This window comes from Alnus glutinosa, chromosome 3, assembly GCF_958979055.1.
Source record: "Alnus glutinosa chromosome 3, dhAlnGlut1.1, whole genome shotgun sequence".
Taxonomy (NCBI): domain Eukaryota; kingdom Viridiplantae; phylum Streptophyta; class Magnoliopsida; order Fagales; family Betulaceae; genus Alnus; species Alnus glutinosa.
The window spans coordinates 2940866-2964059 of NC_084888.1; the positions used below are offsets into that span (position 1 = coordinate 2940866).

The following is a 23194-nucleotide window of genomic DNA, read 5'->3' on the forward strand; positions in this document are numbered from 1 at the left end:
TGCTATGCCAGAATGGAGAGAGAGAGAGAGAGAGAGAGGGGGGGGGGGGGGGGGGGGGGGGTTGGGTTGGAGGGGAAATGATTTTTTAGCTTTCCCTCCAACCAGTTATCAATTTCAAGCAAAAGAAAAAAAATTGAAAAAAAAGCATAAAATCACTTTCCACGTTGGCTGTTGTGGCGTTGTTGTGCCGAATGTGTGTAAGAATCATTTATCTAAGAGTAATGTTATTTATATTCCGTTTGGTTCAACGTAATTTTTTTTTTTTTTTTAAAAAATGTTTTATATTTTTTGTGTTTAGTGCAACTGAAAACATTTTTGATTGGCCAGAAAAAAGCCTGTTTTAATTTCCGTAAAATGATTTTCCTTTTTAAAATTCGTTGCGATATTCACTAGAAGACGCTGGTTGTGCCAAAGCCTAGTAAACTATTATACAAATGTTAGACAACTAAGATGATATGGTAGTGAAAAATATCCATTAATCTTTTTTTTACAATTTAACCGTCAATTTGCACTTCTATATCTTCAAGTTATATAATAGAATAGAAGTGTGATTCTTGCACAACAACTATACACAATAATTACACAACTCTACTCACATGGGATGGAACATGGTTGAGTTGAGTTGTGCATAATGGTTGTGCAATAAGTATTTTTCAATAGTATATAATAGTCTACTAAATAGTATTACTATAGTAATAATAGCATATTTGGCCTATTATTTTATCCTAGTTCCAACTAATTCCCAACTCGTAATAATCTTATCATTGCCTTTTTATTTCAAAAGGCCTTTTGTGTCTCTTAATACCAAAATTTTATAAAATAGAGAAAGGGAGAAAACATAAGGCTAAAAATTATTCTTATTTTGATCTATGTTTTTTATTTTATTTTTTGACATGTTATTTTGATCTCTGTGTTTACTCTATCAAATTTCATAAAAAATAATGTTGAAACTTTTGTTCATAGGCTTAAAAGAATATTACATTCAATTCAATTTTCTAAAACTAAAACTTAACTTGTATTTTTTATATTACAAAAAATCAATAAAGTGAAATTATTATTTTTTTTAAAAAAAAATCTGGAATCAAACTATTTAAATTAATTGTATGGTCTGTTAAGGCTATGATTATAATAATTCTATCATGGCCTATTGAGGCCACATGCCGTCTTCACAGTTGATTGAGTCGATGCAACAAACGTTTGGTAACGAACGCTGTTTTTTCACTGATTTGTATGGACCTCTACAGAAATTAGCCAGCAAACCCGAACAAGAAAAATGTTGGTGCTGAGAAACCGCATACTCGCATCTCTCGTACCGCCGCCTCCTTCACCGCTACTTCGTAAACCCACACGTTTCACTTTCTGTCTCCCAACCCGTCTCTCCCACTCGACCCGCAGCCGGAACCCGACCCAGCATGCATCCTCGGATTCGGCCTCGGCCTCCAAGACCACCCCGAGCCCACCAATGTCCGACGCGGCCAGGTTCGTCCGGACCGTCCTGTTCGTGCCGCCCGGGGTCGAGCTGGATGAGGTCACTGACGAGATGGTCCTGCCCGGATCCAACATCGTGGTCGGACCCTACGCGGGTGACGCCCGGATTCGGGAGGTGGAGTTCTTGAAGAGCAGTGCGCGGGCCAAGGACTGTCCCAAAGATGACCGGCCCGAGTTTGCCATTCTGGGTCGCTCCAATGTCGGCAAGTCTTCGCTTATCAATGCCCTCGTTCGCAAGAAGGGGGTTGCTCTTACATCTAAGAAACCAGGTTTTATTTATTTATTTTTAATTTCACGCCTTAACAATGATTTGAGATAGTTTTCATGTAATTTTGGCTTTTGGGTGTTGCTAATTTGTGTGTAATTTGTGCAGGAAAGACTCAGCTTATCAATCATTTCTTGGTGAATAAGAGCTGGTATATCGTGGATTTGCCTGGTTATGGGTAAGCCCTGGCTATTTGCTCTAAGCAAGTTAAAACTTCGAACTTTTAGCTTAAATTTTGTGTCCTTAGCTGTTTACTTTATGAAAATTCACCAGACCAATCTGTAACTTATAAGCGTAGTTGTTAGGTCAAGCATACAGTCCAAATCTGTTGATTTGTTGTTCTTTTGTCATATTATACTTGAATTTTGGAACTTATCTTCAAAGTTTTGATCCTTCTGTTAGAGGATGGTCAGCAGGTTTGTGTTTCGTACAGACTCTTGGGTTTAGAATTGGGCTACACCGTTGGATTCATTCATGATTGCTGGTTTGCTGGTCTATGTAATAATAAGTAGTTGGGGCTCTCCATTGCTGATAAGTAATGTCTTCCGAAAAATTATAATTTAATCTGGGAAATATAACTCATTCGCCTTTAAGAGCATCTGCAACAAGCTCGGCAAAACACAACTTTCACCAAACTTTGTAGAGATTTCACAAAAACCGCACTCCATCGAGCTCTCTTCTCCTTCGCTAGTTTCGTTTCTGTCAGATTTCTTCTCCAAATATACTGAACCAAAAGCTTTCGCTACTTATTTTTTAAGCTGATTTTTCTCCCCTCTCCCCCTCTTTTCACTTTTCTCTCTTTCGCGCCACCTCCCTCTCCGGCTCTCACTCTCTCTTCAGTGCCGTGGAAGATTTCTGGAGGTAAATGCCTTCTGTTTTTAATATGATTTTGGGTTTTTCCTTCTGGGTTTTCTTTGTTTGGGTGTTGAGAGACTAAAAGATTTGGTTTTGAGTAGCAAAATGGAAAATTTGAGCGAAAATAAGTATAAAATGTTTAGAAATTTGAGGGAAAGATAAGCATAAAATGTTAAGAAATTCGAGGGAACGAAATGCACGCTGTTTTGAAGATTGTGAGACTGATTTAATGAAATTGAAGAAGATGATGCTACAAACTTTGTTTATGTGGAGAGAGAAATCTCAGTTTATGCATAAGTGTTTTTATTTTGAATTTATAGATAAGTGCTCTATTTTTTCTTTGAATTAGGGGCTTCATGTATACGTCATGTGTACTATAAGTTGCGCCCCTCTGCACCTTTTGAATATACTTTACTTATAAAAAAAAAAAAAGAATTTCGAGGGAAAGATATCGTTCTAAGGTTTTTCTCGATTTAGGCATGTTTATCAGCCAAATCTAAGAAACCCATTTCTCATTTCACTATCATTTGAGAGGGAGCACCAAGAAAAAAACGAGAGTTGCAGACCAGAAAATAGGAGAGAGAATTTGTGTGGTTGAGAGAAATTGAAGGGAAAAACAAGAACTTGTGGGCTATATTTGAAGGTAAGAATCTCACTCTCCCTTTGATTTCTCCTCCTCCAATAGTTCTCTTTGAATTTTCCTCTCTATATGTTGTGGATTTTGGAGGTTTTGGTAAAAATAACCGATTGGGTAACCATCTGATGTCTTTGTGGTTTGTAGATTTTGGAGGGGGAGCCCGTGAACCCTGCAAGTCACCAACTAAATTTACCAAACTAATAAAGATTTTTTTTTTTTAAGTAGATAAATATTTAGAGAGTTTGATGTTTTGTGTGTTAAAAAAGTGACAAGCCAAAATAGAAAAAGTGGATTTTTTAAGCAAAATTTGGTTAATGTTTGAAGAGCTCACTAGGGATGCTCTTAGTGGGTGAATCTTGTTATGTTTTTTTTTTTCTTTTTTTTTTTTTGCTTTTTTATTTGCACGTGGTGTGCATGCGTTTGTGCGTGTGTAAATAAGCATTATATTCAACAACTGTGAACAGTGCACAGGACGAGCAGAATAGCTGCCATCATTTTTTTTTTTTTTTTTTTTTTTTTTGAGAGAGAGAGGAATAGCTGCCATCTATGACCACCTACACTAGCAGCTGAAGTACTTAACACACACAAACTCTTTTTTTTTTTGTTTTGATAAGTACTTAACACACAGAAACTGACCAACCACAACAGCCTATCTCGAGGATAAAATTTTAAAACAGAGTCAAAAGTTCCCAAGAGAAATTTGAAACTGGGTGCCCAGCTGAAATACTTCTGTCTTGTGCAGAACCCTTTACATTTCAGCAAGAAGCAAGCCTTTACCTAAAAACCGATCTAATTGCTTGAAATTGTGAATGTCGTCTATCTTCTTCTTTATTGTTCGGTGGGGGGAGCATATTCGGACCCATCCAAATCTTGGATCCCTCTGTGATCTGTGGCCTAAATTGCCGTGCATGATCAGTCTGGCAGTGAATAGAACTTGAGCATTGTCCTTTTTCTTTTCAATGTCTCGGCATGTGCTTCTAGTTTGTTAGGCTGAACGGTTAAGACTGCTTCCTTCTGTGCTCTTCCTAGTTCTTTAAATGCCGCACATACTTTTGTTTGTCTTGGGCTGATGATCATCAGGCCATTTGTAGTTGTCTTAAATAATGCATTTAGAGGAAGCTGCATTAGTATATCTGAAGGGAAATTAGAACATCAAGCATTTTTTGTGGGTAGTGATGGAGTGATCACTTGTTATAGTAAGGACGAGGCCACAGAATAACCAATCAAGAAATTGAACGAGCAGTGCTATCTAGTTATACCATCAACTTTTGGGCTGTCGATGTGAACTATTGTGGCAATATATTGCCATAGCATTGCAGGTTTTATTGCTTGTCAGGTATTGGGAGCTATTTTAAGTTGTCTATAACTCATTCCTACAAATGCAAATTGCAATAAAGAGAACTAATTGTGGTCATTATTATAATTATATATACCTAAGGGAGTGGAAACCTATAATTATCTTGTTTCTCCTCTCAGACTACATAATATTTATCAATACCCCATGGTACCATGGAATATTTTCTGTCTAATTGATCTTTAGTGGTTCAATTTGTTCACAGGTTTGCTAAAGCTCCAGACGCTGCTCGAATGGATTGGTCCGCATTCACAAAGGGCTACTTTTTAAACAGGGATACTCTTGTTGCTGTCCTCCTTCTCATTGATGCAAGTGTTCCACCTCAGAAGATTGACCTAGACTGTGCTAATTGGCTTGGACGCACCAATGTATGCTGTTCTCTCATGTTAACATTTATAAAGATGGTCACTTTATCACTTGTTTACTGCCACAATGCTAAATCCAATCCTTATCATAGAATTTTCTGCCGTTTTCTGTGCATTTCAGATACCAATGACTTTTGTTTTCACAAAATGTGACAAAATGAAGGCAAGCAAAGGAAAGAGGCCTGATGAGAACATCAGGGATTTTCAACAGCTGATCAGACAAAACTACCGGCAACATCCTGCATGGATCATGACTAGCAGTGTCACTGGTTTGGGCAGAGATGAGCTTCTCCTACATATGTCACAGCTAAGGAACTACTGGGATCAATAGGAACAGATTCAAAATAATTCCACATGCAATCCATCTAAAGAGAAGGTAGGTTTTTTAGTTGAAAGAAAACGTGCAAAGCCGAAAAAAAGATTAGTCTTTGTCATAACTATGAAAAGCACAAAAACCTTAAAACCTAAGGACTTGAACCGAGTTGCCTACAGTGTCTTTCTATTGGACTTCATGTCCTGATTGAATCCTTCTGAAATGTAACAGAGATTTGTATATGGACTCTAATGTGAGATATAACATTCTCCATATGTATATAAATTAATGATATCTTGTGCTTTGCTCGAAGATTTTTATTCAATGTGGTCTTTTTCCCCCATTTTCCTTATAGTCATTCTTATGAATGGTTCTTATATCAAATGGCATCTCCATCTCTATAGTAGTGTCCAAGGGTGTTCTTTATACAGCCTTACACTAGCCGAGCATCGAAGACATCTTTGCTCCAGCTCCAAGGGGAGTGTTGAAGAAGGTCTGATTTTGCCATTATTCTCTGATCTTATAGTCATTACTGTTGTAATCTATATTAATTATAATTCAATAATAACTTGTATGATTTTTCTATTTAAACACATGTAAATGCCGTATGGCGTATGCATTAAGGAATAAGACAGCTTCTTCTTCTTCTTCTTCTTCCTCCCCTCTAATCTTCTCTTCTTTCTTCTTTTCAACTATGATGTATCTGCAGAAGCTGAAATTTTTGGACATCTTCTTTTATGGATGTGATGTTCACATATCGGATTAATATTTTTGTTACCAGCAAAAACCTTAGTGAATTACAGTCCAATACGTCCGCCATTTATGGTAGCATTTTTCATTGCCAGCTCTTCCTGCTTGTCAAGTTCTTGAATCTTTACTGAGCTCCTAATTTTAAAATATATGTTTCTTTCGGGAAACAGTATAATATAAGGTTGAAGTTTTTATAAGGATTTACAATTTTTTTACACAAACTACGAATTTAACATGAACCCAATATGAAATTAACGGGACTATAGCCGAAAAGTTTGACTTATTTAATAAATTGGTTGTATTATATTTGACCAATATAGTTTTATACTGGTCCCCATCGATACAACAGAATCCGCCACTCCTAATTTTTCTTCGTCTCTTCTTCTCTTCAAAGTTAAAGGTCTTTTCTAGATGGTTACTCATCATTCCCTAGGGAGGACTCCATCTGGTTGAAGGTCGGTGGAGGTTTGGACTTTTTTGAGTTTTGATCCTGGGTGGGTTAGGTGGGTGTCATGGTGTGGCATGGGGTGGTAAAAGGGTAGTAAACACTGAGCCGCCGAAGAAAAAAGAAAAAAAAAAAAGAAAAAGAAAAAGAAAAAGGAGAAATAGCTATTGTTTACAAATATGCCTCAAGCTAATGATTAAGATCCAAAAAGTCTCACCTCTTAATTAGATTCCTTTTTTTTTTCTTCATATTTTCACAGCAGCTAACACTCAAAAATCAAATCTAAACAACGAAATACAAACTTTGAGCTGTAAAATTAATTTCAATGAATGAAAAACTTTTATGGGGCGTTTGAATGGGGGGCAAGTTTTAGGATTCTTTAAGACTTCTAAAAGACCTCGTCCACCCAATTGCACTTTACTGGGAATGTGCCATGTGGATTCCCCTTATAGAGAAGGGAGGATCACATTTTTTTTTGGACCTTGGAAATGTTTTCTTTCTTTTAAATAACAATATATTCACATCACTTATATTTTTAATAATAATGTGTTAAGCCTTTTTGACTTTTCGATGCTATTATTTAGTTTCTTTTTTCTTTTTTAATCAATACTGTTATGGCTATACCAAAAAAAGAGTTGGTATGTGAAAAAAAAAAATGTTGATTTTCATTATAACGTACGTTATCCCAATTGTATTGAAGTCGTACATTAATCTATTAAATAATATTATTATTTAAAATCAGCCATTTTATAAATACGATAATGTGATAATGAAAATCAGTCATTTTATAACTCTTATACAATTCTAATATATATATATTTTTTTTAAAATCAACTATTGGATATGTAAGATCCACACGTAGGAAAACAGATCCAATAATGTGAGAGATAGTAGAGAGAATGTAGGACCCTAATTTTTATTTTTTTTTTCACAATATTATTGATTCACGTAGACAAATGTTGGATATGAGTAGAATGAGAGTGTACAACCAAACATTTCTCTTGATAAAAAAGTTGTTAAAGTTGTATAGGTGTTATCATTTCTCTTATTCCTTTTACAAGCTCTTTGTTGATCCAAATGCTGATTTTCACTACCATATTATCGATCATAGTTGGACGATGATCATGGTTTGACGATAATCATATAACAATATACAAAATAGTATTACTAAAAAAAATGTTAATTTTCACTAGCACGTCATCCTAATTGTATTAAAATCGTATATCAATCTATCAAATAGCATTATTATTTAAATAATAATCTTTTTCAAGAATTTCTTTATTAAGAGGAGATAAAAATGATAGAATTATATATATATATATAGTGTTCATCAAAAATTTGAATCTAGATGCATGTGAATGCTAATAGCAAAGCAATGAGGCCATCTATTCTGTCATTATATCTCGAATCGTACCTGAGGAATATTGTACAATTTTCCTCAACTAATTAACATCATGGTGTACAATTTTCTTAGAGAGATCTGTCCACCGTTTGAATTTTAGAAAGAAGACAAACGCAGACTACGATTAAGTCAAAAAAACAAAAAATTAAATTATTTTTTATTTTTTATTTTAAAAAAAAAGAGAGTATATATATCAATATGATTACTAGATATTTGTGTATATATAAGCGATTAAATAGTTATTAGTTTTCAGGTTTATAAATTGTTAAATCGCATTAATCACATACCTATTTCTTAATTTTAAAGGAGAAGAATTAGAAATCATAATTAACTTATACTCCGTTTGTTTCGGCGTAAAATGGTTTCTAAAAAATGATTTCGGCATTTTTTTATGTTTGGTAGGGACGAAAATAATAATCAACTAGAAAATGATTTATGTTTGACCAAAAATATTTAGTAAATTTCGTAAAATGATTTACATTTTTTTAAAACGTAAATCATTTTCCCTAGACGGTAGACGCATTCGACCATCTTTTAAACGACACAGTCAACTTTCACGTTCAAGCAGTCGATCACCACTGGAATCTGGCCGGTGTCGAAATCCGACAACGTCCGGTCACTGTCGCCGAATTCCGGCACAAATGGCCAGATTCCTGCCACTTTCGCCGGAATTTGACCAACCTAGATTCTGGCCTTTATCTTGGATTCCGACAATAATAGCTGAAATCTAGTGAAAGTGGTAGGAATCCTGCCGGTCAGTGACAGAATCTTGTTATCGACGATTTTTAATTTTATTTTACATTAATATTTATATGTTGTGAATAAAAATTGATTTTTATAAATTAATATGATTGAATGAAAATATAAAAAATATTTGTGATTTTTCATATGCACCAAACACCGAAAAATGCTTTCAGCGAAAAACATTTTCCTGAAAAATTACTTCTCTAAAAAGTTAAAACAATTTTACGATGAAAACAATTTTACGTCGAAATAAACGGAGTATAAATAGATGGGTTTGTAATGTGATCCGAGAGAAAATTTAAATTATGAGTTAACTCAAAAGGGGAAAAAAATATGGATGAAAACTCAAGAGGGACATCCATACATGTGTAATAATGAGACTATAAATAAATTAAATATCTTACACTTAGAGCTAATAATTTTTTACATGACCCACAAATTTGACATAAACCAAACAATAAACTAACATGTTAGAATTGAAAGGTCTAACCCATTTATTTAAGTAGGTTGAGTTAGAGTTAACTTATATATAGTCTTATAGTACTTATGTCTTGACACGACTTAAACCCAACATACGACATTTAAGACTGAAATTTTTTTATAAGACCAACGAACCTAACATAAAATTAAATGAGTCAAGTTATATATTGTTGACTTATATAGTCTTATATATAGTCATGACTCAAAAGAACCCAAGCTCAAAACGTGAATAGGAATTACCACCCTTACACGTAATCATATATGGTAGGTTTCAAATTTACAAATTGTTAAATCATATTAATTACACATCTATTAGAATTATCTAAAATGATAAGATGGCAATGTGACGAGTGATGAGGAGAATTTAGAAATGGTTAGACCCCTTCTTGAATTGGTCTTTACCCAATTTTCGTTGATTCATGACTGTCTAAGGTTCAAACTTCAAACATATCAGTACGTAAGACATTGAAAATCAAATTTCCTGTTTTCGGGATTATTTAATTTACTTTGGTCAATCAAATTCTCGGGAGCCCCCGAGTTTGACGATCATGCTCATGCTCCTGCTCTAATATTGACGCAAAGAAGTATATTATTATTAGCTTATATTTATGAACATACAGTAAATACTGGTTACAATGAAGTAGTAAATGAAACAATGAAGTCGTAAATGAAAATGTAGCTCTAGCTTATCGTCGTCTTGCGTTGACAATATCTAGCTAGTTAGCCATGGCGGCCAAAGACAAGGAGAACATGCAGTCTAATTAAGTGATCAAAGAGCTAAGGAACCGTACGTGCTCTGGTCCAGACTGGAAATGGTTCCTGGACTCAGAAGAGGGAAAGAAAACCAATTATGAGACGTGGGAGGCTGATTCATCATCCCAAGCGAAAATGGCGACTCTTCAGTGCTATCAGACATTTTCTGGGATTTCATGATTTCCTGTGTATGTGTTCCAGACATCATGTCCTGAGGGTACGCTGCCCAGAACGGTACTGTTTTTGCTGTAGGAAGCTGGAGCTGCTCATGCGGAGGCTCTGCAGACGATGGCGGCGGCGCGAGAACATTGAGCGGAGGAGGCGCCGCGCTTTGAAGACGCCGAGGCTGGAACTCGGTTGCACCGGTGAGCTTCTGGACAACGTCCCGGAAGTTAACGGGATCCACCTTGTATATTCTAGGCGGTTTTGGAGGCAGCGGTGGCGCTACAGCCGGCTTCTTCCCTGGCTTTGCTGGAGACTTTCGAACTGTATGGAGTACTGAGGAATGCAAAGAGTTAGCCTTTGCTTTCGGTGTCGAGTACGTAGACGAGGATGAAGAAGAGTAAGAAGAATACGCTTCCATATCTGATATCTGAAGGTTTTGTTGTGATCTGAGCGGGGAATATGAGGAAATTATGAGAATGGATCAAATTAAGGGTACCTTGTATTTCTATATATAGCTCCTTCTATGTGATCGATAGGCATGATGGGTAAAGGAAAGACAACGACCAATAGGCGAAGCCGTTCGAAGGCCCGATCAAAATTCAAATATTGTAGGTTTGTCATGATCATCAGCCGTCGGCGGAATCCTGCATGTGTTGACGCTGACACTTGCAAGCAATGCATGTGGTCAAACGAATTAATGAATTGCTTGACGAATATTATTTATATCCATTTCACAAGTACCTTACTTTTAACCATTTATTTTCAATGGTATTGTATTTAAACTTTAAAAAGTGTTAATTTAAGATATTTTTTTTTTTTTTTAATTTTAATATTCTGTTAAAACTTTTAATTAAATCTTATCAAAATTCTCAAAATATCTATTTTTTTTAAGAAAAAAAAAAAGAAAAAAATTTACTAGAATTTTGGTGTTGGTCAGAATTTAAAGAAATTTACAAAAATACATATGCCTGAATATTTGATTTTTTTTTATTTTTTATAAAAAAAAAAATAAACACAAGTGTATTTTAGGAATTTTGACAAAATTTAACAGAAAATTATAACGGATGGTTGAAATTAAAAAAAATTGAAAGATTGATACCCTAAATTCTTTTTAAAGTTTGGTACCTTTTTTCAAAAATGATGAAGTATCAAGAATTATAATTGAAATTTTTCCTTTATATATTCATAACAAATCACTTCATAATATACACTTCCCTCCGCTTCTAAAAGGGGATGTGGATCTTTCCCGCAAACAATTAGAATAGAGGGGGATGAGGAAAATAAATAGGAATTAATACGGCCAGAGTGAGTGCAGAAATTTGTACTTTTGTTAATTTTTTCAAGCTTCTCAAGAGGAAGATGTTGAGATAGAATCAATAATATTCGAGATTAGAAAAAATATTCTTCAGTCTTGAATGATGAGAGGGTTCTGCAGAGCCATAAGAATCTTCTTCTAATTTTTTATTAATATTAAGAGAGGCAATGATTCGAATAAGAGATTTGATTCGTTTGTTAAAATTTATATTTTCTCCTCTCAAAATAAAAATATTACCGATTAACTCAAACACAAACGGCCTTAAAAACACAAAAGCAAATTCTTCTTTAAATTAAAAACAAAAAAATATCCCCAAAACACATTAATTAACAAACAAAACTAATTATATTATATTTTTATATAAGAAAATAATAAAGAAAGTCGATTAAATAAGAATCCCACTTTTGGAAAGTGATCGAAGGTATATTGTAGAACCTCTTAAAAATGAAATATATATATATATTGAGAGAGAGAGAGAGAGAGAGAGAGAGAGAGAGAGGAATGGCACATGGCACATAGAAAACTAACTAGTAGCTAGAGATAATTAATTAGTTGATTAATTGATTAAATATTGTTGTTTGGGAATGAGCCAATGAGGGGACCGGGCATCCGTATTGGGAGAAGGTATCATTCGGTGAGGGTGATAACTAGCCGCCTCGTTGTTACTAAAAGTCGTAAAATTCAACGGTACCTTAGAATTGTCACACGTGCCCACTTAATTTTGTTTTTGTATCTTTGATTTGACCAAAAACAAATAATGTATGGCCCCATTTGAATGATGAATTGATGACATATATGCATGCACCGTTTTGGATCAGTTCCCTTCTAATATCTGTACGCTGAGTGGATACCTCCTTGTCTCTTCCCTCTTGCTCATGGATCTCTATAGGCCGTTTATTGCACGGTAAAATCATATATTCCCTTAAATTTTTTATTTTAAAAAAAAAAAAACTTACAAAGTGAAGTGCGTTAAAAAGCTTATATACCTATGGTTATAATTAAGATTGTATTTAAGTTACTATATTTTTAAATTTGAAGTCCACAGCGGCTCATTAATCCATTGGTCATACCAAATTATACAAACCTTATGTATAATTGACCGCTCTTGAAAACTGGCTTTCAAAAAAAAAAAAAAAGTATCTAAGAGCTTATATACACGTAGTTAAGATTACGCTTAAGCTATGTGAGCATGGGCAGGCCTACCTTAATAGGTATTTGGCAACCCAAAAAACTGTTAAAATCATTATAAAAATATTATTTTCTACACCGGCCCGTAGCTTAAATGGCTAGATGATTTAGTTTTCTATTTTACTATTATTTGTACCTTTATATTTATTTTATTTATGTGGGTTTGGACGGTCTACCCAAAAATTATGGTTTTGCCTCTGCATGTTAGACAATACTTATAACGAGTTTGGATTTTACTCTTTGGGTAGGTGTTTAGTCAGCTAGGTAAAGTGGGGCTCTGTAAAAGTCAAATGAGTATTACTCATTCTCAAAAGACGCATTGAGAGATGATGGGTGTCTATGATTTATAAAGTGCCCAAGTCAAGTTAATCTTGTCGATGTGAGACAATTTAACACACTCCCTCACGTATGGCAACTTCGGCCAAACATACGAGAGGGAAATACCCATTATCGCAAGAGACTCGCTCTGATACCATGTAAAAGTTAAATGGGTTTCACTCACTCTCAAAAGACGCATTGAGAGGTGAAGAATGTCCATATATGGCTTATAAAGTGTCCAGGTCAAATTAATTTTGTCGATGTAAAACACTTTAACAGACTCGATTACCCTCTCACATAAGGCTACCTAGCTAATGCAATAGAAAGACTCATTGCACCCGATCTTCATCCCTTACTCATATATCTTTTCTTTTTCTTTTTTATTCTTTTTCTTTTTTGGCAAGTACGTACGTATCTCTTGCTCATAATATACCTAATCAAACAGGCGGCAGTAGTTTGTTGTTTTGTGGTTGTTAAATTCTAGTTCAAATTGTCAATGAAGCATGGTGCCCCAAGACTTTTTTAAAGTTGCCGCTCCCATTCTCCCAATGGTTAAGAACTAAGAAGTGACACTTCTTGATCGAGCTAGCGCCCACTGCGCAAGAAATTGAGAAAATTGTCGGTTTATAAAGATATACTTAATTATGGCGAAGCATTTTGAAAAAGCAAAAAGGTTAATGAGACCAGATCGATGAGAATGCTATGAGCCTTGCACACGTGAATTCGAATCTATCGTGATCTCGGGTCAAACGTACGTCATGCATTAACGATGATATTGAAATTTGGATCTTCTGGGTGCAACTTTTCTTTGTCACAAAATTACCTAATAATATATATTCTAAATTGACGGAGGAGTATCGATCCGATACTGCATGCATGACGTGTTTCCTGACGACTGTTTACGTACGTAGTAAGCTTAATTTACTAAGCTCTCATAGTATTTGAGGGAATTCCTCGGACGGTAATTAATTCGATCTGATCAATGGCCAACATTAATTAGTGCAAATGAATAATATTGCTTTAATGTCAAAACCTAATTTATTAAACTCTATATATTAAAATAAAATTAAACAAATTTTTTGTCATCACTAAATTAAAGATCAAAATTCTTATAATGCATGTTGCCAACCAAATGAATTAAGATCGATGATGGGAATTATATATAGAGTGAAGATATATAGCACAAATCAATTCCTTTACGTGTAACTAATTGGAAGAGTATTAATTTTGATTCACACGTACGCACTATATTCTAGTCACCAACTTGGCCTCTTCCTGCAGGTGTCAATTAACCACCCTAATTAATAGCATGCATAGGATTCTATATGGTGAGTTTTTGCAGCCAACCCAAAAGCAGCTGAAAAGCTCTACAATATTGAATTTACTCATAAGCCATGTCCGCAATCGTCTCTTCGGTACGAGCTAGGCAACACACATGCATGATGGGGTCGTGGGGTGTAAAGGAATACTCGCAGCAGAAAAGTTTTCTGTAAAAATGTAACACATGGTAAACGGATATGACAAAATCTATTACAAAAAGAGCGGTTGACATAAGATAAAAAAAAAAAGATATTTCGTTTCATTTCTTTAGACCCTAATTAATTTTTTTTGAAAATTATTCATTTTTATTTAGACTTAAGCATAAAAGCTATTTTCTGCCGGCCCGCTTTGAAAAATTCTTTTGCTAGCTAATTTCTCCTCCTCTTGCATGCACTTGTGGTCATTATCTCTGCACTGAACAGTTTGAACAGTGTATTTCATTGATTTCAATATACAACCATATATATATATTTCCTTGTTAATTTTGCTAACATGCATGAAAACAACTGGTCAAAGTTTTGCAGCATGGATGTCCATCCGTTTTGCGCTTTTGTTCATAGTTTTGTACTTTATATGGTAATAGCTAGCGTGCAACTTGCTGGAAAAGAGAGAAAAAAATAAAATAAAAATGTGCAACTTGCATGCACTGCACGTACGTCACGAGTCAATCATGGGAGCACGTGTTTCACGTTGGGTGGCTTCCAAACTCAATTGAACGAGTCACCGGGCCGAATCGGTCAATATACTTGGCACTTGGCAGTCCCGTGGATGTGATTTGGAAAGTAAAGGGATCATCATATTTTTTAGATAGTTCATATATATATATATATATATCAATTCCAATTTTTTAATTAACTTGCTTTCGTTGGCATTTTTCTTTTTTGAATTTAATATATGTATCATGAATCCTCCTTTCAGAAAAGCAAGCTAAAAATGAAAAATACAAAATTAATAACTAAAAAAAATAAAAATCAGTCAAATGAGGCCAAAGTGAATTTGATACAAAATAAGACAGAAATGTTTTTGAATTTGTGAATTCCAAATATCTTCAATATTTTTGCTACTTTTATAGCACATGCATCACGTCAGCATATATATATATATATATATATATATATATATATATATATATTGCAGTATTTAAGCCTTAAATACATTTATTTGAATTACAAGGCTTGTCAAAATAAGTACCTAGGTTATTAAATTGTTGGCTTGTTTTGTAAATTGTTGTACAATTCTTTTCACTTCTCAAATGCTGTTTTTTTTTTTTTGTTTTTTTTTTTCAAATATTAATTAACAAAGCGGATTTTCAGATGTGACATCTACTACTAATACTTTTTTTGAAACAATCTACAAAACTCTTTTGAAAATATAAAACAATAATTTAATATTATATTCTTTTAAGGGTAAGGATTGTTCATATACAATTTTTTTTTTTTTTTTTTTTTTTTATTAGTGTAAGGGTTGCATAGGAGCGGTTGATTACATGTATGAAAAATGAAAATAATTTATTAAAAAATCCATAGGTGTGGTGGTGTTGTCATCGCCATCGATCACTGCATGGCTGCCAGACAGATCTAACAGTCACTATCTAGCGGCTATGCGGTGGTTGCCAATCAGAATTGGCGGCCAGGCGATGTCCGCAATACAAAACTGGCAACCCCGTGGTGGCTGCCAAATCAAGTGCAATTGATTTATTGCTAAATCTTCAAATTCTTATATAAAACATGTTTTATATATATAGTATTAATTATTTATGTCCAAAAATTATAGGGAAATGCTAAAAATTCTCCACTCATTCCCCCTTTGTCCACCTCTTTTACTTAAAAAAATTGATTTTAAGCAAAAAGACCTTTTTGCTTAAAATCAATTTTTTTTATTGTAAATGGAGGATGAAGGGTGGATGAGGGGTGCATGTGTAGCACTCCTCAAAATTATAATATAATTCAAAAGAACATAAAAAATACATATTGTGAACGTTAAGTTCATATGGTAAAAAAAAAATTAAAAAAAAGAATAACATCAATTATGCTAATTGAACTCGACGCTCCTTAAATGAATAAAGGTCACTAATTATCATATTCCTCCTAAACCTTTTTTTAAAATTAAAAAAAAAAAATCCTTCTCGATCAATCTGGTCAATCAGAAAATATCAAAGAAAGTTTTTTCTCAATTTTATAGTAGAGCAAAATGCAGTGAAGCAATATGGGGGCACAATGGCCCAAATATCAATAAAATGGGCCTGCTAGACACTTGCACAAATCTTCCTTTAATATGTAGTGGGTTGACCGACCCTCCCATGATCCCATCGCGTAGTCCACAGCTAAGAGTAATTCAATGCTATTTGGAAGGAGTATTCATCTTCTCTTCTCTTTTCTTTTTATATATATATATATATATATAAAAGCGGCCGAGGACCGAGAGCCGCAGAGGAAGAGCTTAGACAATGACAATCATAAGGACCCGGCCTCATCAAGGCATCAGTAAAACTAAATGCGGTTAATAATAATAAAATTAAGAATTTTCATTTCGCGAGTTAATCTCTTACCCTAGTACATGCTCAAACACTTTGAATATTCTTTGAGGCCAATGATTGTTGAAGCTAGAAAGAGTATTCCTTTATACCCAACATTAATATATTCCTCTTGTGGCAAGTATTTTGATTAGGGGTGGGCGCGGGCCGGATTTGCATGTTTTCCACAATTCGTTCCGCAGTGAACGGGTTTGAAACTCAAGATCCGCAATCCGCATAGTGAATGGTCAACCCGCTAGGCCTTGGGTAGTGCAAATCGGGACGGGTTCATGCAGGTTCGGGTATTTTTTTATTATTTTTTTTCTGGGCCCAAAACTAGAAAAATAATTCACAATCTTGTTAACCCAATTTAAAATTTGAAAATCCCAATTGAATCAACCTGACCAGCAAACAATAACAAGAAGAAAGAATCAGAATTACCAACAAACCTAACTGTAAAGAACTTTTTTATTCTTTTATGTGGTTGTAGATTGAATGGGTATGTGTATGTGAGAATATAGAGATAAAAGTGTATATAAGAATAGAGATGAAATAGATAGTGCAGAATTAAATGAAATCAAAGGTACACAATTTGGGCAATTCGTGACTCTTATAATTTATTTGGAGAAAATTTGATGAAATCAAAGGCACACCCCTAGTCATGATTCTTATAACTTTTTTGGAAAAAATTTGATGGTACGAGTATAAAGGGATTGTGGGGCGGGGTGGGTGAGAAAAAATTTAATACCGCAACCCGCCCCATAAATCACGGGTTGGCATATTTAGGGTCCGCACTTTTTTAAAAATGTCTTATATCCGTTATTGACGGGGCGGGGCGGGGCGGGTTCGCTGGTGCGGGTGGATTTTGCACACCCCTAATTTTGATAATCCAAACTTAACTTTAAACCCTCTTAACATATGGGGTTAGGTTTGCAGCCATATCGTGACGTAAATTAGATTTTTCACTTTGATTGACGAAATCAAAGAAAAGGAATATGTTTAGGGCACTATAATTTTCTTTTAAATTGATATGTCAGTCAATCTATACTTAGTGAAATGATTAAGCAATGAGTATATGGTTGATAACTCAACCATTGACTAATTAAGTTGAAGAGTCAAATTTTTTGCTTAATTATTTCACCAATTATAGACTGACATATCAGTTTGTAAATGACTTTACAGTAAAGGCTGTAATATCCCTAACAACACTTGAAAATGAAAAATACAAAGAACAATTCTTACCTACAAAAGTCTCATTCAATTTTCAAGCAAAGGCATAAATTTACGCCATCAAATATTCCCCCAATCAAATTTAGGGATCGATATCCTAATAAGCAATAGAATAATGGAATGCCAAAATGGTTTGAATATTCCTAACTTACACATACTAATCATGTAGAATGATCAAATCATAGTGCAATAATCTTCACTATCAAACCAAGAGAAATATAGGCTTTAATCTTATTAATATGATGAAAATCTGATATACCATACAAATTAAATCTGTGGAGGCTGGCCTTAAAGAGCCCTATTTAAATGAAAATAAAGGAAAGAGAACAAATTCTGTGTGGCTTCAAAAATAAGAAAAAGAGCTTTTCCAATAAATATGGGCCTCAACTGTAGTTCAAAGATTCTTTTATATCAAGATGGTTTTCAAACACAAGCAAAGAATTAAAGAGATATATTTGTTTACAGTTTACTATTTCCAAATTCAATTAATTTAATATTAAAGGAAGAGATAGCAAATGGTCTACAAAAAGTAGCGTTACTCTTGGAAAGAAAACTCTACAGGAATATCTCAAACTATAAATCCAGGCAATTTTGAAGTTGCTGAAAGCCTGCTTATTTACGTGGATATCATTATCCAGACAAAATTGATCACATGCTTCTGCAGAAGCATCAGTGGCACTGATAGGACAGCCTCTAACAATTTGGAATCACAACAGAAGCCACATAGCACTTCAACACTCGCTGTTCAGTGTTAACTCTCACCTTTCTTTTCTTTCTTTTCCATTCAGCAGTGACAGAACAGGAGGTAACGATGGGTCCTGTCCTCAACCCTTACAGCAAAAGGTAAACAGGAAGTACAACATGTCACTCGGTGTGTTGTCATCCACAGAAATAGTAAGTTTCAGCACACATAGTGAAAGCTCAGAGCTGCAACATTCAGAGACGGCCAATTTAACAAGCCCAATATTTGCAAAGAAAAAGAGCAACAGCTGAAATGAAAGAATTACAGTCTTCACATCTAGTTCTCGCGCTCGGTACTGTGTTTTACATAATTTTTCTTCTGTATTTTTGAAATGATTGACATAAAAAAATCACTTAAAACATATTTCACAAACAAAATAAATGTGAATAATTGCATTACTCATTGCAGTAACCAACAAAATCACAATCTAAACAAAGAGCAGTGCACTTTGCAAAAATGAATAAATAAATAAAACAAAGAGCAGTGCAGAATAAGACCAAATGGAAAATGAAATAGTTGATGTTATTGTACACTGAATAAAGTTTGAAGGCCCAAGGCACTCCAGTCCTACACGTGTGGGGTCAGAAGCAAAACTCCCACCTCAATTTCAAGGAAAATTGGAAGCCTCTGTGACCTGAAGGAAGATTCAAGGAAGCCATGGAGCAGAGCAACAACTAAAGAATAACAATTGCAATTGCAAGCTCCAAAATTTGCCGCAAATTTTCCTCCCCTAACAAGTATTTTTACCCAACAACAGCATTTACTTCTTCTCACAATGATGTACCCCAATAATGAGTTTTATGATATTCTTGATGGGGTTTATTTGAAAACCATTGGCGAGAGCACTTAACAAGGAGAACCATTTACAGCAAGGTGTGTTGCACTCTATATTCTGGTTCTTCATTTATGTTGAATCAATTGTTGGAATTGAAATACTTCACTATGTACAGGAGAGTAAACGCGCAGCTCAAAACCCCACCACATTTGTTAGCGTTCATCTGTGACTAGACGTGGAAGGTCCTTTACCTCCTTACCCCAAAGATTTGAAGGCTAGTGTATAATACAAAGTAAAAAATCTCCATTCATTGAATAGTTCTTGTGAGCTTGCACTTGGAGATGAAGATTGTATCTGAGTAATTTAGACTACACAGCTTCAAAAGCTCTGCAGACTGCTGCTTCAGGACAGGATTGCAACCACTTTGAATCACAAGGAGGAGCTTTGCCGCGAGACCAGCATCCACAGCAATGGAAGAGCATTCATCAGGGGCAAGTTTGCATACAGACCATAAAATTGATAATGCATACTGAGTAATGCTCTCTGAAACCCTCATTAATAGCCTTACCATATTCGGAATGGTATTCGAACAGTCCTTCAAAGCCAATCTTCCCTCTTGTAGAGTAGACAATGCATCCAAGATGAAAAGGGCTAATTCTAATGAATCAGGATTCAAAGCAGGTAACAATTCAACCAATTGAGGAACAGCCCCTATGCTCACAATCAAGCTCCTTACTTCCTTATGCAAGCATATCGTCCTAAGGAGGCTAAGTCCGGGCAAGATGCCGTGTGGATGTCTCTTATCCTTCACTAGCCTCATCAAACCAACCAAGAGGCTATGGCTCGAAACAATCTCTGACCTGAAACCCTTCTCTTCCATCAACATCTCAATCAACCGTGTACAATTGATTTTTGTCTCGATGCAGCCCTCATTCAAAATATCCACCATTAACGAAATCTTTGCAGGTTGCGTCAAGTTCGTTTTGGACTCTGAATCCAGGGTCAAATTTACAAGAATCCCAATGGCTTCGGAACCAACAGCATGGGATGTAAATGGACCCAGTAATGATGAAATCACAGCAACCCCGCCTTCATCAATCACCCTCTTCCTAGCGGTGGCATGAGCTGCCACAACTTGTCGGAGCTCCTTGAGGGCTTGAACTCTAGCTTGACCCTTGACCTTCTTTAGTGTTTCGAGAAGCTCTGATGCCCTTCCCTGTACATCTTCCGATTTCTTCTTCATGAGCAAATACTTCTGAGTAAACCAAGTGTGAATTAGATGGTAAAGGGTCCTATTCGGTGTGACCGAATCGTCCCAAAGCTCTTGCATCGTGGTGGGGCAGGAGAAGTGCCCCAAGCTGAACCATTTGAGAATGTTGGACCTCTCATATGTCTGGCCAGTGCAAAGAGTCACAGGGTCTTGCATTGGTTCAAGGGAGATTGGGCAAATAAATACAGAGGGAAACTCGGATAAGTCGAGCTCCTCAATCATCTTCTTGAGATCCAATTTCTCTCCAACACCAGCTCCCACAACCCCACCACCAACACCACCCAAAACCCCGTCTTTGACAGCAGTGTCCAGATCTAGAACATGCCCATCTCCACCACCTTCATACCCAACAAACCCATCCCTCTTGGAGGGCTGAAACATAGGCATTTCTGAAACCCCCTTTTGAAATAAAACCAAACCCAAAGTACAAAATACCCACCCAAAATCACTGAACTGACAAGCGCCCTTCAAGGCACATTACATCTAGCTTGCACATGAGATGTGTGGATAAAGGATAAAAAGAGAAGAATAAAAACCCTCAAAGTTTTCTCTCATTGAGAATCACAAGCAACAATACTCTCTTTTTAGTACGCACACAGTTCCCTTTTCACTTTGCTTTATCTGATCCCTTTCTATATGGTCAAAAGAATCATTACCATCATAAGACACAGACACACACACACACTCACTCACTCAAACACATCATAAACTTACAATCAACCTCCTTTCACTTCATGCTCAAGCTCCAAAAGGGCTAAATCAGCAACCCTTTAGCAAAACAATAAAGATGTGAAAGAAAACAAAAAGAATTTTAGACCGCCCAAAGACCAACAGTGCACACTACGAGTACCAGAAAAAAAAAAAAAAAAAAGCACCGTAAATGTAACAAACAGTACAGAAATTGAGAAAAATAAGCGAGACCCAGATCACAAACAAGAACAAAAATGAGGAAATCGAAGAGCTTTGAGAGGGAAAATCAGAGAGGCCGTACCGCCATAGGAAAAGGAATAGAGTGGAAGGAGCAGAGAAAAGCCATCCCCCGTCAAAAGGCTCCCCACCCCTACAGCCCTTCTTTTGGGGCAGTTGCTGAAAAAACCCTTCACCGAAAATAATATAAATTAATATTATATCATTTATTATTTTAATTGTTTTTTTTTTTTTTTTAAACAAAAATAGTCTAGTGACTTTGAATTTATCGGGATGACGGGGAACCACGGGTTGCAGCCGGTTTGTAAGCCCTCGGCCCGCGCACCACACGTGCAGTCATATTTCGTCTGTCGCTGTAATGTCCCGCTTCTCTGTTCCTCGCTTACTTTTAAGTCACACAAGACACTCAAAATGACACTTACACCCTTGCTTATTATGCCCAAATCACCGTTATCTTAAAAAATTTTGAAGGTAAGAAAAATAGTTTTACCTATTACGGTTTTTATTATAATTTTCTTACAAATTAATGTAACTCTTTAAAATTAGTAAAAAATAATTAAGAGGGTATAGTTGATGTGATAATCGCTGACTAATTCAATTGACCAGCCAAGTTATTAAGGAAGAAACTAAAATTATAGGTTTAGGGTAGACAAAAAAAAAAAAAAAAAAAAATTCTATCCGGGTTGAAAAAATAATTTTTTAAGGGTCTATCTTTTTTAAAAAATGGGAGGATTCTATAATTTTGGAAGGCTAATACCCCAAAGCTACAACTAGATCCACTCACGCAAGATTCTCTATCTTGTGTTAGAATCTGTGATATTTTCTATACGTTGATTTCTTCATTTTCTTTTTAATGTATTAACCATATTTGTTTGTAATCAAAATCTAAAATTTGATTACATTTTTTAGTTTATGTCGGGAATTGTATAACATTTCTCTTTCCCTTATACATTAAAGACTAAAGTTATAGATTTGACTTAGGTAATGTAAAAAAGAACTATAGTACATATCTTACAGATTTTTTTTAAAAACGGTTAAATTTAATTTATTCTTTTTTTTTATTTAAGATTTAGAATTAAATATGAACTGTTGAGAAAATTACAACAAATATATATATATATATATATGTTTTTTTAACAATGCAAATAAATCAAAATGAAATCTTAGAAGACACTTCTCAGCAATGGACGTTGGTTTAAAAATTCTTGTATTATTATTATTTCTTTCTTCTGCTTTTCTCTCTTTATTTTGATCTTTTATGAAATTGGAGTTCAAGAAGAAAAAGGAGAAAGTGGTCTTTGAACAAAAAGGAATGCCCCGCACGAAGCCAAAAGCTGGTCAAGTTTTCAGTAAAATCCAGCGAACCCCCACGGGGACGAGGAGACCGGGTGCGAGCCACGATACCAATCGCACATCTCGTTTAACCAAATCGAATATTTCAGACACCTTTTTTTTTTTTTTTTTAATTTTTTTATAATAGAAAATAATCAAAAATTAAAAAACCAAAATAGAAAATAAAATAATCAAACTGGCCGGGGACCCAACGCCCTCCTGGTCCTGGTCTTCTTTTTTTTTTTCTTT

At 35.1% G+C, this 23194-nt stretch overlaps 3 protein-coding genes across 3 annotated transcripts; 1 reads left to right on the forward strand and 2 right to left on the reverse strand.

Moving 5' to 3' along the window:
- The first annotated feature begins 1167 nt into the window (after positions 1–1167).
- LOC133863780 (GTP-binding protein At2g22870) lies at positions 1168–5602 on the forward strand. Its single transcript, XM_062299872.1, has 4 exons — positions 1168–1757; positions 1862–1931; positions 4805–4967; positions 5086–5602. Exons 1-4 carry the CDS (start codon positions 1274–1276, stop codon positions 5293–5295), a joined length of 927 nt encoding a protein of 308 aa, XP_062155856.1. The 5' UTR covers positions 1168–1273; the 3' UTR covers positions 5296–5602.
- Positions 5603–9669: 4067 nt separating this feature from the next.
- LOC133864447 (uncharacterized) lies at positions 9670–10508 on the reverse strand. The gene has a single exon (XM_062300783.1). It carries the CDS (start codon positions 10432–10434, stop codon positions 9868–9870), a length of 567 nt encoding a protein of 188 aa, XP_062156767.1. The 5' UTR covers positions 10435–10508; the 3' UTR covers positions 9670–9867.
- Positions 10509–19102: 8594 nt separating this feature from the next.
- Positions 19103–21758, reverse strand: LOC133864003 (U-box domain-containing protein 30-like). The gene has a single exon (XM_062300185.1). It carries the CDS (start codon positions 21071–21073, stop codon positions 19724–19726), a length of 1350 nt encoding a protein of 449 aa, XP_062156169.1. The 5' UTR covers positions 21074–21758; the 3' UTR covers positions 19103–19723.
- Positions 21759–23194: the final 1436 nt, after the last annotated feature.

Excerpts from the sequence above, each read along its gene's own strand:
- LOC133863780 (XM_062299872.1), top strand. The coding sequence starts at position 1,274 with ATGTTGGTGCTGAGAAACCGCATACTCGCATCTCTCGTACCGCCGCCT. Across the intron at positions 1,932-4,804 it reads GTGGATTTGCCTGGTTATGG|GTTTGCTAAAGCTCCAGACG; the intron begins GTAAGCCCTGGC and ends ATTTGTTCACAG. Across the intron at positions 4,968-5,085 it reads ATTGGCTTGGACGCACCAAT|ATACCAATGACTTTTGTTTT; the intron begins GTATGCTGTTCT and ends TGTGCATTTCAG.
- LOC133864447 (XM_062300783.1), bottom strand. The coding sequence starts at position 10,434 with ATGGAAGCGTATTCTTCTTACTCTTCTTCATCCTCGTCTACGTACTCG.
- LOC133864003 (XM_062300185.1), bottom strand. The coding sequence starts at position 21,073 with ATGCCTATGTTTCAGCCCTCCAAGAGGGATGGGTTTGTTGGGTATGAA.